This window comes from Bison bison, unplaced genomic scaffold, assembly GCF_000754665.1.
Source record: "Bison bison bison isolate TAMUID 2011002044 unplaced genomic scaffold, Bison_UMD1.0 scf7180017863887, whole genome shotgun sequence".
Lineage (NCBI taxonomy): Eukaryota > Metazoa > Chordata > Mammalia > Artiodactyla > Bovidae > Bison > Bison bison.
Window position 1 is genome coordinate 176,734 of NW_011494459.1, and position 14,065 is coordinate 190,798.

At 41.5% G+C, this 14,065-nt stretch overlaps 1 protein-coding gene across 2 annotated transcripts in view; it reads right to left on the bottom strand.

Moving 5' to 3' along the window:
- Nucleotides 1-14,065, bottom strand: part of CTNND2 (catenin (cadherin-associated protein), delta 2) — a 914,052-nt gene that overhangs the window by 38,058 nt on the left and 861,929 nt on the right. For both annotated transcript variants that reach the window (XM_010833758.1, XM_010833759.1), the window contains 2 exons: nt 13,995-14,065; nt 3,055-3,139 (listed from right to left, as the gene is read on the bottom strand). The exon at nt 13,995-14,065 is cut by the window's right edge and continues 24 nt beyond it. In XM_010833758.1, coding sequence (XP_010832060.1) covers nt 3,055-3,139; nt 13,995-14,065 — 156 coding nt within the window. The remainder of the gene's footprint in view (nt 1-3,054; nt 3,140-13,994) is intronic.

Genomic DNA, 14,065 nt, shown 5'->3' on the forward strand with positions numbered 1-14,065 from the left:
CTACCATCATCAAACATAATCACACTGCCAGTCATGACTGCAACTTTTTTTTAAGTACCAGTGTTCAAAAAGCCAAGAACTTTTGATCGCCTGCTTTCCTTTCAGCCCTCTATCAAGTCTGCTCCAAGGCTCACCTTCTTTCCGTTTAGAAAACATCCTCTGCAAAAATACAGATGATTAAGATATTTGAAACTTCTCTTTGTGGTTATCTAATCTTAAGGACTTTTTTTAAGGTGATGCATTATTTAGCCTTTGTGTGATAACATTCTTCTGTTTCTTTTCCTTTAGGGGAGAAAAATCAGAAGTCCAGGCCTCATTGAAGTTGAAGGTTTGGATGATGCAAATCCGTTTTGGCTCACAATGTGTCTGGACTCCAACATATTGTGGTCAACACACCCAGCCAAAAGAATATTCTGATTTATTAAATGGATCTCTAAGTGAAATAAAGTAGTTGAGCTAAGGAAATGTGGTTCTGGCCTCTGTGCTTGGGTCCGAAGGAGGTGAGAAGCCAACGACAGGTGGACCTTTAATTCCGTTCCATAGATATGCCATTGTTATTTCAGTTTACATCTATCCACTTGTGTTTTTCCCTCTTGTCCATAACGCTCTTTTCCTCTTATCTCCTAATTCATGCAAACTCTACAGATTCTTCAAGATTTTTCTCTGTAATTTTCTTGCCCTTAATTTATCCAGTAAATCCACAATACGTAAATCTGAACCTAATGCAGTTGCCAATCACTGTTCCATATTTCACTTTCAGCCACAATGGCTGCTCTACATGTCACGTTTTCTTTGGAACTCTTCCTTTCCTAAGCCTATAATAGGTATTTAATAAACAGATTAGAAAGACGAGTAATTATAGATACGGATCAGGCATTTAGAAAATGATCTCTCAACTGTCAGTGAAGAACAAAATAGAAATCTATTGCCTCACTGATTAAAAACTATTAGTAAGGATGAATGAATTTGGATTTTCTCACCACAGGACCTTTCAAAAAGAAAAGCTTTTGTGAATTTTGAGCTTTGCCATTGTAGCACTTACACTGAGCACAAAGTCCTCATTTCATTTTGTAACTGCACAATTTGGAAATCATTAAGAACAGCTCTTTCTCAATATTTTAAAATCATGGATCAACCAAAAACATCACCTTCAGCTTCTCCAGCCCGTCTTTCTTGAATCTCCTCACATTAAGACACATTTTAAACCCTCTTTAGCTCCTGAGTTTTAGCACCATTAAATTTCTGACAACATACTCTTTTTTTTTTCCCTCATGGCAAGTGAAAGACAATTACACTGTCTGAACCCTACTACAAACACAGAAAAAACTAAAATGGAAAACTCATACTACGATTCAACAAATAACTTGTGGAGTCTCTAAAAGCCGTTTCCCTTCAATGCACAGAAGTATGAGAAGGTATATTCCAGCAAAGAAATGGTTGGAATTCAGGGGAAGTGGAGTTTATTTGAGGCAGTAATATTTCATTGAACTTCCAGAGCCACTGATTCAGAACGTCCAGCTCTTTTCTAATTTACAGTGTGTTCTTCGTGTCTGGCTGCCTGTTTAGCCGAAGGATCCTGTCCCTGGAGGGAATTCATTTGACTTCTGAAAGAGTCCCAGAAGGAACCAAGGGATGTGCATTTCAAGTAAAACAGGCAGAATGGAACTCAAAACACTTTAGACAAATAGCAAGATATTTAGGAAAGGATATAATTAATCCAGAACACTTCTGCAATATTTCAGCCTAAACATACTTCCTCTTAAGGAACAGAAAAATCTTGAAAGAGATTTCTGAAATATATGGGCTAAACTTTAAATTGAAGTACAAAGCAAGGCTTACAGGAAATAGGAAGACCTTGGAGAAATCTAGAAATATACTCTAACTTAGTAGAGTCAGTTATTAAATATTTAACTTTCTCCCACAGGCTTAGAAAAAGATCAATTTTCCCTCTGGCAAGATGGATCTCACCCTCTCTTACCCCTCTGAGCCTCTTGCTGTGGCCCCACCTCCCATTCCAAGACTGGGATGCTGGGGACCAAGGTGGCAGTGATTCTTGGCTCCCTCATCCATGTAGGCTGCCAGGGGAGGCGAGGAGGTGCTCTGGGAAGTTGATGATGAAGCCCTGTTCACGCTTTCCAGATCCCTATGGAGACCAATGTCTACGCTATTCTCCGTGCCTATCAGTGATGTTCTCTGCTCCATTTGTTAACTCCAATCTATCCTGAGAACTCTGATCATTGAAACAACTCACATATGCTGTGTGGTAACAACAAACAGTACCTTCTGGGGGACACTGTTAACAGAACTCTTTGCTCCAAACCAAAAAAGAAAAGTTGCGCATCCTTTGTTTACGAACGTGTGGGCAAGAATCATATAATCAAAATTTCCAGATGTGACCTTTTTACTTCAGGTTATGTTTCTAAACTATTTTGGGGAGGAAGTCCCCTTTGAAATGTATGACATAAATTTCTGCCTGCCTCCGGGGAGTCTTGTGAGCAAACGCCCAGCCTCTTCCTACGATCTACGACCGTCATTAGGATTATCAGCCCTTCACCTGCGTGTGAACCGGTCGGTGTCTTGGAGGCGGAACTCAGGTCTCTACTCAGTATTCCTAGGTTGCAAGACTTCTCAGTCTCCTGAACTGCCTTTTACCTTTTTTTTCTGTCTCCTCTCCACAATGACTTCAGTTATTTATTGGCACTTATTGACGCTTCTGTGTGAGAGTGTGTGCAAAATCCCTCAGTTCATTGCTTTTTAGTCTCTGTACAATGTAGAAGCTCAGACACAAACTTATTTGTCTTGAAGGCAAGACTCCACGGTTATAGGTCTGTCCAATCCAGAAAGTTGATGGATCTTAGGATGTATTCAGGGGACACTTAGCGACCCTTTTTTTTGCTTCTTTACTGATTTTCTTGTTTCACTTGTGTTTCACTTGCTCAAACTCTCAGACAAGGTTCCTTTGAATCTGTGACACATCTTGTTATGACCAAATATGGTCTTTAGGCTCAGGGTCTGTGTGCAGCTCCCGAGCCAAGAAAGTAAAGCAAACCTTACCTTTTTGTAGAGACTCCTCAGATCTCGGTACTGCCACATGCTGTTGAGGACCTGAGATGCCGCCTTGACCACCTTCGGAGAGTGTCTGATAAAGAAAAGACAGGACACACAAGTGGTGAGGAGGACAGATGGGCTTCAAACGACTTGGCAGGAAACAGCAAGAATAAAGACAATAAAAGCCTCATGGCTTTTCTGACCCTTTTCTTTCTCCAGTCTGGACAGTGCAAAGGATGCAGGTCACCAGTGTCCAACCTCATTCTCCCCCCGACACCCATGGCAGGGGGCAGGATAGGGGTGGGGGGAGGAAGGTATTGTAATTTGGCAAAGAATTTTCACAATGCAAACCCAAGAGCAGTGCACTGAGTCAGAATGCAGGTTCAGTGCTGGACTAGGAAATGGAACAGAAAGAATCTTGACCAGGAAAGGCAAGATTAAGGGGTTTTAATAGCTGTGTTGTCTAACCTGTGTAGATGGCTCAGTGGGTAAAGAATCTGCATACAATGCATACAAAAAGGAGACACAGGAGACTTGGGTTTGATCCCTGGGTTAGGAAGATTCCCCTGGGGGAGGAAATGATAACCCACTCCAGTATTCTTGCCTGGGAAATCCCATGGACAGAGGAGCCTGACAGGCAGTAGAAAGGGTCGCAAAAGAGTTGGTCATGACTGAGTGCAAGCAAGGAGTAAGGAGAAAAAGATACTCATTTTCTCAGCTGAAGCGTAAGAGCTTGTATAGCATTTGCTCTTCTGCCTGAGGGGTACAGGGAACTGCTTTCCTTTTGCTAAGGAAGCCAAGCATAGGCGATTGGCATGGAGATGACCTGTGCACTCATGGGCACACGGGCTCTCTTGCGTTTGTGTGGTGGAATAAGCACGGATAAAAGAATCTATAAACAAAGCCCTTCATACAATTCACGTTCTGTCCTCCAGAACAGAGTGAGAAACTAAGGTCATGTAAACCTTTGGACTAGCGGTTCTTACCATTTTTTTTTTTTTTTTTGAGTCATGGCTTTGAAATCCTTATGAATCTATCGCTAAATAATGGTTCGGTGTCAACCTGCATCTCAGATCAGACTCTAGGTCGAGACATCTGTGTTGATTCAATTCAATCTGATTCTTGGAAATCAGTTGGATGAGTGCTGAGGGCCCTGCTAACTACCTGCGGATTCTTTGCTCCAATGGGTGGAGTCCACAATCCGCCTCATGACCTGAGTGGCTGACGTGGCATTGTGTCTGATCTCAAGGGCTGGCACACTTTTGCTATAAAGGGTCAGCTATCAAATATCCTTTGATTTGTGGGCCATGTGGTCTTGGTTGCAGCTACTCAACTCTGCTATTGCAGGAAGAGAGGAGTCATAAATAATACATAAATGAACAGAAGTGGCTGTGTTCCAGTCAAGTGTTATTTACAAGAAAGGGTGGACGGTGGGATTTGGATCATAGCTGGCTGACCCTTGGTTTATGCAGGGACTCCTGGAGTTGGGCAGGTCGTAATCACACATGAGGACACCAGTGTGAAGTCCACCCCTGAAGCTGACTCCTGGTGCAATGGCCCACAGATTCCCCAAAGAGAACATGTGAATTGAGATCAAAACTGCTTTTAACATAAAATAGTCTTTAAAATGGAAAGCGAGCAGATGGTGAGATGGGATCAAGTTGAGGTTGGACTTGAGAGCCAGAGTAAATGGATGTGTGTGTGCTAAGTCAATTCAGTTGTCCAACTCTTTGTGACCCTATGGACTATAGACTGTCAGCCTTCTCCAGGCAAGAATACTGGAGTGGGTTGCCGTGCCCTCTTCCAGGGGATCTTCCTGACCCAGTGATCAAACCCACGTCTCTTATGTCTACCTTCATTGGCAGGCAGGTTCTTTACCACTAGTGCCACCTAGGAAGCAAGGACCTGAATTTTGCAATGAAATGATAGGACCTTAATACAAGATCAATTAAATGTCTGCTATTTTCCTGGGTCTTCAAGTGTGCAATGTAGAACAACTATGTTTAAGGTTTCTTCATCCATTTACTTACTGGAAACTGGAACACTATCTCTTACTCATTACTGCTGACTTGGAATTCAACCTTGTGTTTGAAAACCTCTTAGTTAATATTGCATACTTTTAAAAGAAAAAATATAGTACTCTTGTAAATTTAAAAAAATTTTTCTCCATGAGATGAACTATATATTTAAGTGAAATACATATTTTCTTTACCTAAAAGGGACAGTTGCTAAATGATTTCACATTTATGCTAGTATCATGCTCTAAATATATTGAATTTTTTTGACAGAGAATTCTAGATCTTTTCATGGATATAGATACAGGTACACTTTATTCTTTTTTAAACAATTGAATTATAATTGACCTACAACACTCTGTTAGTTCCTGGTGGTCTGATAGCTATATGCATTGCAAAATAACCACTATGGTAATTCTATTTACCATCTGGCACTACACAAAGTTATTACAATATTATTGACTATATCCCCCCTGCTGTGTATTTCATGCCTATGGTTCATTTATTTTACCACTGAAATTCTGTACCTTTAATCTCCCTCACCCATTTCACTCATTGCCCCATCCCTCTCTCCTCTGGCAGCTACCTGTTTGTTCTCTATATCTTTGGGTCTGTTCCTATTTGGTTATGTTTGTTCTTCCGTTTTGTTTTTCAGATTTCACATGCAAGTGAAATCATATGGTATTTGTATTTCTCTAACTTATTTCACTTAGCATAATATCCTCTAGGTCCATCTATAATGTTGAAAATGACAATATTTTATTATTTTTTATGGCCAAGTAATATTCTCTTGTGTGTGTGTGTGTGTATATATACACACACAGCCTTTGACTGTGTGGATCACAATAAACTGTGGAAAATTCTGAAAGAGATGGAAATACCAGACCACCTGATCTGCCTCTTGAGAAATTTGTATGCAGGTCAGGAAGCAACAGTTAGAACTGGACATGGAAAAACAGACTGGTTCCAAATAGGAAAAGGAGTACGTCAGGGCTGTATATTGTCACCCTGCTTATTTAACTTATATGCAGAGTACATCATGAGAAACGCTGGACTGGAGGAAACACAAGCTGGAATCAAGATTGCTGGGAGAAATATCAATAATCTCAGATATGCAGATGACACCACCCTTATGGCAGAAAATGAAGAGGAACTAAAAAGCCTCTTGATGAAACTGAAAGTGGAGAGTTAAAAAGTTGGCTTAAAGCTCAACATTCAGAAAATGAAGATCATGGCATCCGGTCCCATCACGTCTTGGGAAATAGATGGGGAAACAGTGGAAACAGTGTCAGACTTTATTTTCTGGGGCTCCAAAATCACTGCAGATGGTGACTGCAGCCATGAAATTAAAAGACGCTTACTCCTTGGAAGGAAAGTTATGATCAACATAGATAGCATATTCAAAAGCAGAGACATTACTTTGCCAACAAAGGTTTGTCTAGTCAAGGCTATGGTTTTTCCAGTGGTCATGTATGGATGTGAGAGTTGGACTGTGAAGAAAACTGAGTGCCGAAGAATTGATGCTTTTGAACTGTGGTGTTGGAGAAGACTCTTGAGAGTCCCTTGGACTGCAAGGAGATCCAACCAGTCCATTCGGAAGGAGATCAGCCCTGGGATTTCTTTGGAAGGAATGATGCTAAAGCTGAAACTCCAGTACTTTGGCCACCTCATGCAAAGAGTTGACTCATTGGAAAAGACTCTGATGCTGGGAGGGATTGGGGGCAAGAGGAGAAGGGGACGACAGAGGATGAAATGGCTGGATGGCATCACTGACTTGTTGGACGTGAGTCTGGGTGAACTCCGGGAGTTGGTGATGGATAGGGAGGCCTGGTGTGCTGCGATTCATGGGGTCGCAAAGAGTCGGACACGACTGAGCGACTGATCTGATTTGATACATATTGTAGTAAATAATATATTTACTATGTTTATATATACAATATATACATACATATTGTAATAAATATGCTCCCCTGGTGGTTCAGACGGTAAAGTGTCCACCTGCAATGTGGGAGACCCGGGTTTAAGCCCTGGGTTGGGAAGATCCCCTGGAGAAGGAAATTGTAGTAAATAATGCTGCAATAAACACTGAAGTTCATATACTTTTTCCAATTAGTGTTTTTTTTCTTTAGAAAACTATACAGAACTGGAATTGCTGGACCATATGGTGGTTCAATTTTTAATTTTTTGAGGACCCTCTATACTGTTTTCTATAGTGGCTGTACCAATTCATATCCCCACCAACAGTGTACAAGAGTCCCCTTTTCTTCACATCTTTGCCAACACTGGTTATTTTTGTCCTTTTTAATAGCCATTCTGATAGCTGTGAGGTGACATCTCATTGTGGTTTTGACTTGCATTTCCCTGATGATCAGTGACATTGAGCATCTTTTCATGTGCCTGTTGGTCATCTGTAAGTCTTCTTTGGGGAGAAAAATGTCTTTTCAGTCTTCTGCCTAATTTTAATTGGGTTGTTTATTGAGTTGTATGATATATATATATATATATAAATAATATTACATATATATATTTTAGATATTAACCCCTTGTTGGTTATATCATTTGTGAGTTTTTTTTCCCATTCAGTAGGCTGTCTTTTCACTTTGTTGATGGTTTCCTTTGCTGTGCAAAAGATTTTAAGTTTAATTAGGTTCCCTTTGCTTATTTTTGCCCCTCTCTTCTGGTCTGCAATATCAGCTGAGAGACTTATTGGAGTTCCCCTGTGCATACTTATTTGCTTTTCTCTTGCTGCTTTTAAAATTCTGTCTTTATCTCTAATTTTTGCCATCTTAATTACAGTGTGTCTTGGTGAGGACTTCTTTGGGTTCATCTTGTTTGGGACTCACTGTACTTCTTGGACCTGGATGTCTGTTTTCTTTCCCAGGTTGGAGAAGTTTTCAGCTATTAATATTATTCCTTCAAATAAATTCTCTGCCCCTTTCTTTCTCTTTTCCTTGTGGACCCCTACAATGCCAGTATTAGTATGCTTGATGTTGTCCTAAAGGTATCTTAAACCATACTCACTTAAAAATATTTTATTTGTTTAACTTCGTTGATTTCCACTACTGTCTTCAAGTTTGCTGTTCCGTTCTTCTATATCATCTAATATACTACTCATTATTTCTAGTGTATTAAAAAAAATTCAGTTATACAAAAATACTCAAAGTTATACAAGTATACTCAAAGTTACAGTTTTTCCAGGAGTCATGTACAGATCTGAGAGCTGGACTATAAAGAAGGCTGAGAGCTGAACAATTGATGCTTTTGAACTGTGGTGTTGGAGAAGACTCTTGAGAGCCCCTTGAACTTCAAGGAGATCCAACCCATCAATCTTAAAGGAAATCAGTCCTGAATATTCACTGGAAGGACTGATGTTGAAGCTGAAGCTCCAATACTTTGGCCACCTGATGTGAAGAGCCAACTTACTGGAAAAGGCCCTGATGCTGGGAAAGATTGAAGGTGGGAGGAGAAGGGGACGACAGAGGATGAGATGGTTGGATGGAATCACCGACTCAATGGACATGAGTCTGGGAGACAGTCAAGGACAGGGACGCCTGGTGTGCTGGAGTCCATGGAGTCACAAAGAGCCAGAAAGAACTGGGCAACGGAACAACAACAGCTGTACCCTTCAATTCTGTTTGATTCTTCCTTATATTTTCTAACTCTTTGTTAAACCTGTTACTGTGTTCATTATCCTGAGCATCTTTATGATTATGACCTTCAACTCTTTATTGGGTAGATTATTTCTACTTCCCTCAGTTCTTCTGAGGTTTTATCTTGTTCCCTTATTTGGAATATATTCCTCTGTCACTTCGTTTTGCTGTACTCTCTGTTTTTATTTCTATGTATGAAGCAGGTCTGAAGTTATACTTCCTGATCTTGGAGGAGCAGCCTTATGTAGATATCCTGTGAGGCCTGGCAGTGCACTCTCCTGCGGTCACCACAGCTGTGTGCTCTAGGGGGGCCTCCCTGTGGGCCATGTGAGCCCTTCTTTTTGTGTGGGGGGGTGGCAACTGCTATGCGTGCGCTGGTAGGTGACTGCACTGTGGTCTGCTTGGCTGCCAGGCCCTGTATGGACGCTACTGGTCTGGGCACAGCTAGCTTGTCAACTTAAGGAGAACCAGGAGTCAGGCTGACTGGCTAATGGGCAAGTAAGCCCCTGGTGCTAATGAGCTAGAAGGAGGACTCCAAGATGGCACTCGCTAGCACCAGTGTCTGCACGGTAGAACTAGCTTCCCAAAGTGGCTGCTGCAAGCATCTCTGTTCCCAGAGGGAGTCTCAGCTGCCTCCTGCCTCTCTGAGACGCCCTCTAAGATCAGTAAGTGCTCTGATCCAGGCTCTTTTCAAACTACTGCTTCAGTGCTCAGTCTTGGGATGAGAGTGTGTGTGAGACCCTTAAGAGCAGAGTCCATGTTTCCTACAGCCCTGCAGCTCTCCCAGCGGGGGGCTGGTCTTCCTGGTGCTGGGAAGTTGATGTAGGCTCCCTGGGGAGAAGCTCTGCAATTCTGATGATCCTCACATACTATTCTTATATAATCAATGCTGAGCAAAGATTAAATGCTATGTTTTGCTGGATTTTATCACTGCTAGCTAGATATGTATCTATGACAGAAGTCAAGCAACTCTAGAGGAACATAATAGTCAGGTGGTGATAATACAGTTGAAAATTTTAGTATGCAAAAAGTCCTCTGATGCTATAATTTTTTCCTACTTCTTGCTTAGTTTCAAAATACACACTGAGAATGTGGAATGAATTGCAGCTTTTAACCTCTCTATTAACATGCCAGTATACTACAGTGTTATAAAAACTGATGAAGGTCAAAGAAATACTGCTTTCTTTTTAGTTAATTTTGATTCATCCACTACACCAGTCTGATACAATGGCGACTTGAAAGCCTATAACTGTTGATTGAAGGACTTGAACAACTGAGTGCTTCTAATGTGACAAGTGATTATAACCTCAGCCACAAACACAGTTCCTTACTGACAAGTAACAGCTGAGACCGTTAATGGCTTTTCTGTCTTATGACAAAATACAGTGACACATTCAACACTATTTCCTACATGACTGTTAAAATCTGAAAAAAACACAAATGTACTTTTGAAACAGATGGATATGACAGAATGTCCATGCTGTGTGTTTAAAATGATGTGAAAGGAATAATACAAGTTATCAAGACTTCAAAACTGGTAAGTATAAGATTCCTATAAGAGTCATTAACAATTACACCATGTTTGATCTTCGCTAGACTTGTCAAATTAGGGGTGGCTGAGAATCTTGGTGCAATTTCATTGCAGGTTTTCAGCACAGGCATTCCAGCTGCAGGATTCCAGAATAATTGTTCCAGTGTATTGGCAAGATGCAATGAGTTATACAGTTCAAGCACACCTTGATCAGCACTTGCAGTCTGACTCATCTAAATCATGGCATATTTAAGCTTGTGCATATTTAGAAATAAAACCTATACATACATAAAGGGGAGAATCATAGCTATACATGTTTGTTCATCTTGTTTTCTCATGTGATCACAAAAGTTTGAGTAGTTTTGGGAGGAGGGCAAGTCTGCAAGCATTTTAGGAATTAACTAGAGCAAACTGATATTCCTCCCTTTTCCAATTATTAAATCATCTTCAAGTCCAAAAAATTTCAATAAAGTATTTTTATTTCATTAAAACACTTCTAGAAGGCCATGGGAATCTCAGATGTGCTGTCATGATAGAATTGAGTGACAAATGGTGAGTTTAGTGCTAAGACACAATGTAATTCTTCTGGATGCATTTTAAGAGCAGTGAGAAGTGAAAATCCAACTGAAGTGCAGGTGGGAGATGAGGATATGGCCAGTTATAAAAACCTTGCTTTGACCCCCAAATTAGTCACTGTCTAAAGGAGGTAAACCACAGAACAGAATGGATGAGACCAAGCAGGAGAATTCTAAATGGGAAATGCTTGACACAAGTGGATTCAACACTTCTTATTAAATTCATAAATCAGGACTGCTAAACATTGAGGGAAAGGTAAGGAAACAATGATATGAAATGAGTATCTATTCCATGAAGAAATTTTCCGCCAATTTAAAGCATATATTTGAGATTATTTGTAGTAAAAGGAACCTCCCGTTAGCAACAATCCAGATGGAATAGACCTAAGAGGATTCTTTTCTGGAATGGCAATGTCGATATATATGACTTCATGGATAGTTTCTTCAAAATGAGTTTTTAATTAGTTTTATCAAATAATTTTCTTTGACCATAGGACTGATAAAAGCAGTTTTTTCTCTTTAAGGCCCAATAGGGATGCTCACACAGATGGAAGGAATTCATATAACAACCTCCCAAAGCTCTACAGTTCTAAGATTCAGGGACAATACTTTCTTCTCTGAATGTCTCATGAACATAGACAATTATATCAGAGTGGACTGTGGTTTTATTGTGTATGCATGTGCATTTGTTTAAGAAAAGCATCAACATAATACGTTTCTAATGCCCAAAACAGGTACGCATTTCAATTAGAGATTTCCAAGGTCCGCTAAAGCTATGCGAAGCTAAGTGAAGGACAGGAAAGCCTGGAATGCTGCAGTCCATGGGGTCACAAAGAATCAGACACGACTGAGTCACTGAACAATAACAACCACTGAAGCCATGTGAAAAAGAAAACTGAGGCTTCCCTGGTGGCTCAGTGGGAAAGAATCCACCTCCCACTACAGGAGACACGGGTTTGATCCCTGATTTGGGAAGATCCCACGTACCCTGGAACAACTAAGCCTGTGTACCACAAAAACTGAGCCTGTGAGTCAGAGCCTGGGAGCTTTAACTACCGAAGCCTGCGGGCCCTGGAGTCCACAACAAGAGAAGCCGCTGTAGTGAGAAGCCCAGGCACCGCAACTAGGGAGTAGCCCTGCCCGCTGCAACTAGAGGAAAGCCCCAGTGCGGCAACAAAGACCGCACAGGCAGAAATAAATAAATAAACAAAATCAAAGCCTGTGGTACTTTCCCTGACCTTGCTGCTGGCCCCAGGGTAAGCCCTGAAGGCTCAGCCCACAGAAAGCCTCAGGGAAAGACCTCCCCTCCACCCAGTCCTAAAAAATAAATAAACAAGAGAACCACGTGGTTCCTGTCAACGGAGAAGAGCGTTTTACTGCAAGTATAACATTATAGGGTACAATTCAAGTCAACCATCTGTACTGTGCAATTATTCCACAAGTCCAGTGGGCTTTCTCTATATTTGATATGGAAAAGTTCAAATCCTAATACTGAACTGTTGATTGAACCTATGTGGAGGTCTCAGGGCGCTTAAACAGAACCCCTGAAACTTCTCTTTTATTGCACAATGATAGTATCTCGAATTAAATGAAATGAGAGAATATCCAAAAGCCTTGAAGTGCATCCTTTAAAGCCTTTAATAACAAAAGAAAACTTATTTGGCGTTTAGATGTAAAGGGAATGAAGTCAAGAAGTAGACCCTTGATAACAAAAGGTTTACCCTGTTAATCTTATTTGATTACATTGAGGGACTTCCAGAAGTCGAAATTTAATTAAGATTAGTGAATGTTTTTGTAAAATTGACAGCTCATGGATATACCAACCCTGTGGCTGGTGAAAATATGTTTAAGTTACATACAGTAAAATATCACTGGTTCTTAAATCCAACTGGGAACTTACCATTTGTGGTGGTAGCATTCCTTTGACATAACCCCTCTCTCTTTAATCCAGTGGCATAAAAGCCCTCCTTCCTCACTTCTTCCATCCCTGGGAAAATCCTACTCAGTATTTAAGACATGATTATTACTTCTTCCAGGAAGTCTTTCATGACAGTCCCTCCTGCTGTCTTTAGATTGGAAAGTATGAGCATGATGACTTGTTAAATGACATACTTTGTCCCAAACACACAGTTGGTGAGGGAAGGTGGTAGTTAAACACTAAGTTTTTTCTGACTCTGTCGCTGTTTTCTCTCCCATCCTCTCTGCATGCCTTGCTATGCAGAACTGAAGAGGCACAGAACAAAGGATGTGGATCCATCATCAACACTTGGATTTGGAGCCACACTGGAACAACCACCACAAAATGCCTTCAGGAATCTGTTGGTTTCTTGCATATGAAAAGTGAAAGTCGCTCAGTCCTGTCTGACTCTTTGTGACCCCAAGAACTATACAGATCATAGAATTCTCCAGGCCTGAATACTAGAGTAGGTAGCCTTTCCCTTTTCCAGGGGATCTTACCAACCCAGAGATTGAAACAGGTCTCCCACACTGTGGGCGGATTCTTTACCAGCTGAGCCACAAGGGAAGTCCAAGAATACTGGAGTGGGTAGCTATCCCTTCTCCAGTGGATCTTCCTGATCCAGGAATTGAACCGGGGTCTCCTGCCTTGCAGGCAGATTCTTTACCAACTGAGCTATGAGGGAAGCCCACATGCAGGTCACTAGATTGGATGCTGGATTGTCAAGCCTACCTTAGCAATATCCCAGGAGTCACCAAGTCATGAGTTATTTGTCAAATCAAAGTTCCTAGTAAGACCAGCTTTCCTGTGGGGTGGGAAGACTGGAAACCATCTGCTGTCTTCTATCTCTTGATGATCAGACACCAATGCTTTCCAGTGACACTCAGCAGTGTTACCCAAAACCAAGGGTCATCGGGCACACTTGGAACTGTGTCTGTGTGTGTGTGTGCGTGCACGCTCAGTCACGTCCAGCTCTTTGTGACCCCATGGGCTGTAGCCTGCCAGGCTTCTCTGTCCCTGGGATATCCCAGGCAACAATACTGGAGTGGGTTGTCTTTTCCTTCTCCAGGGGACCTTCCTGACCTAGGGACCGAACCCCTGTCTTCTGTGTCTCCTGCACTCGCAAGCAGATCCTTACCCATGGTGCCACTTGGGAAGCCCTAGACCTGTACCTACCAACACCAGTTGTATGCATTAGGAGGTCACGGCCTGACTTACTTGTCTCCTTTGCTTTTGGAGATGCCGACCAACTTCTCGCTGCCCCCGGCGTCCCGTAAGGCCTTGGCGTT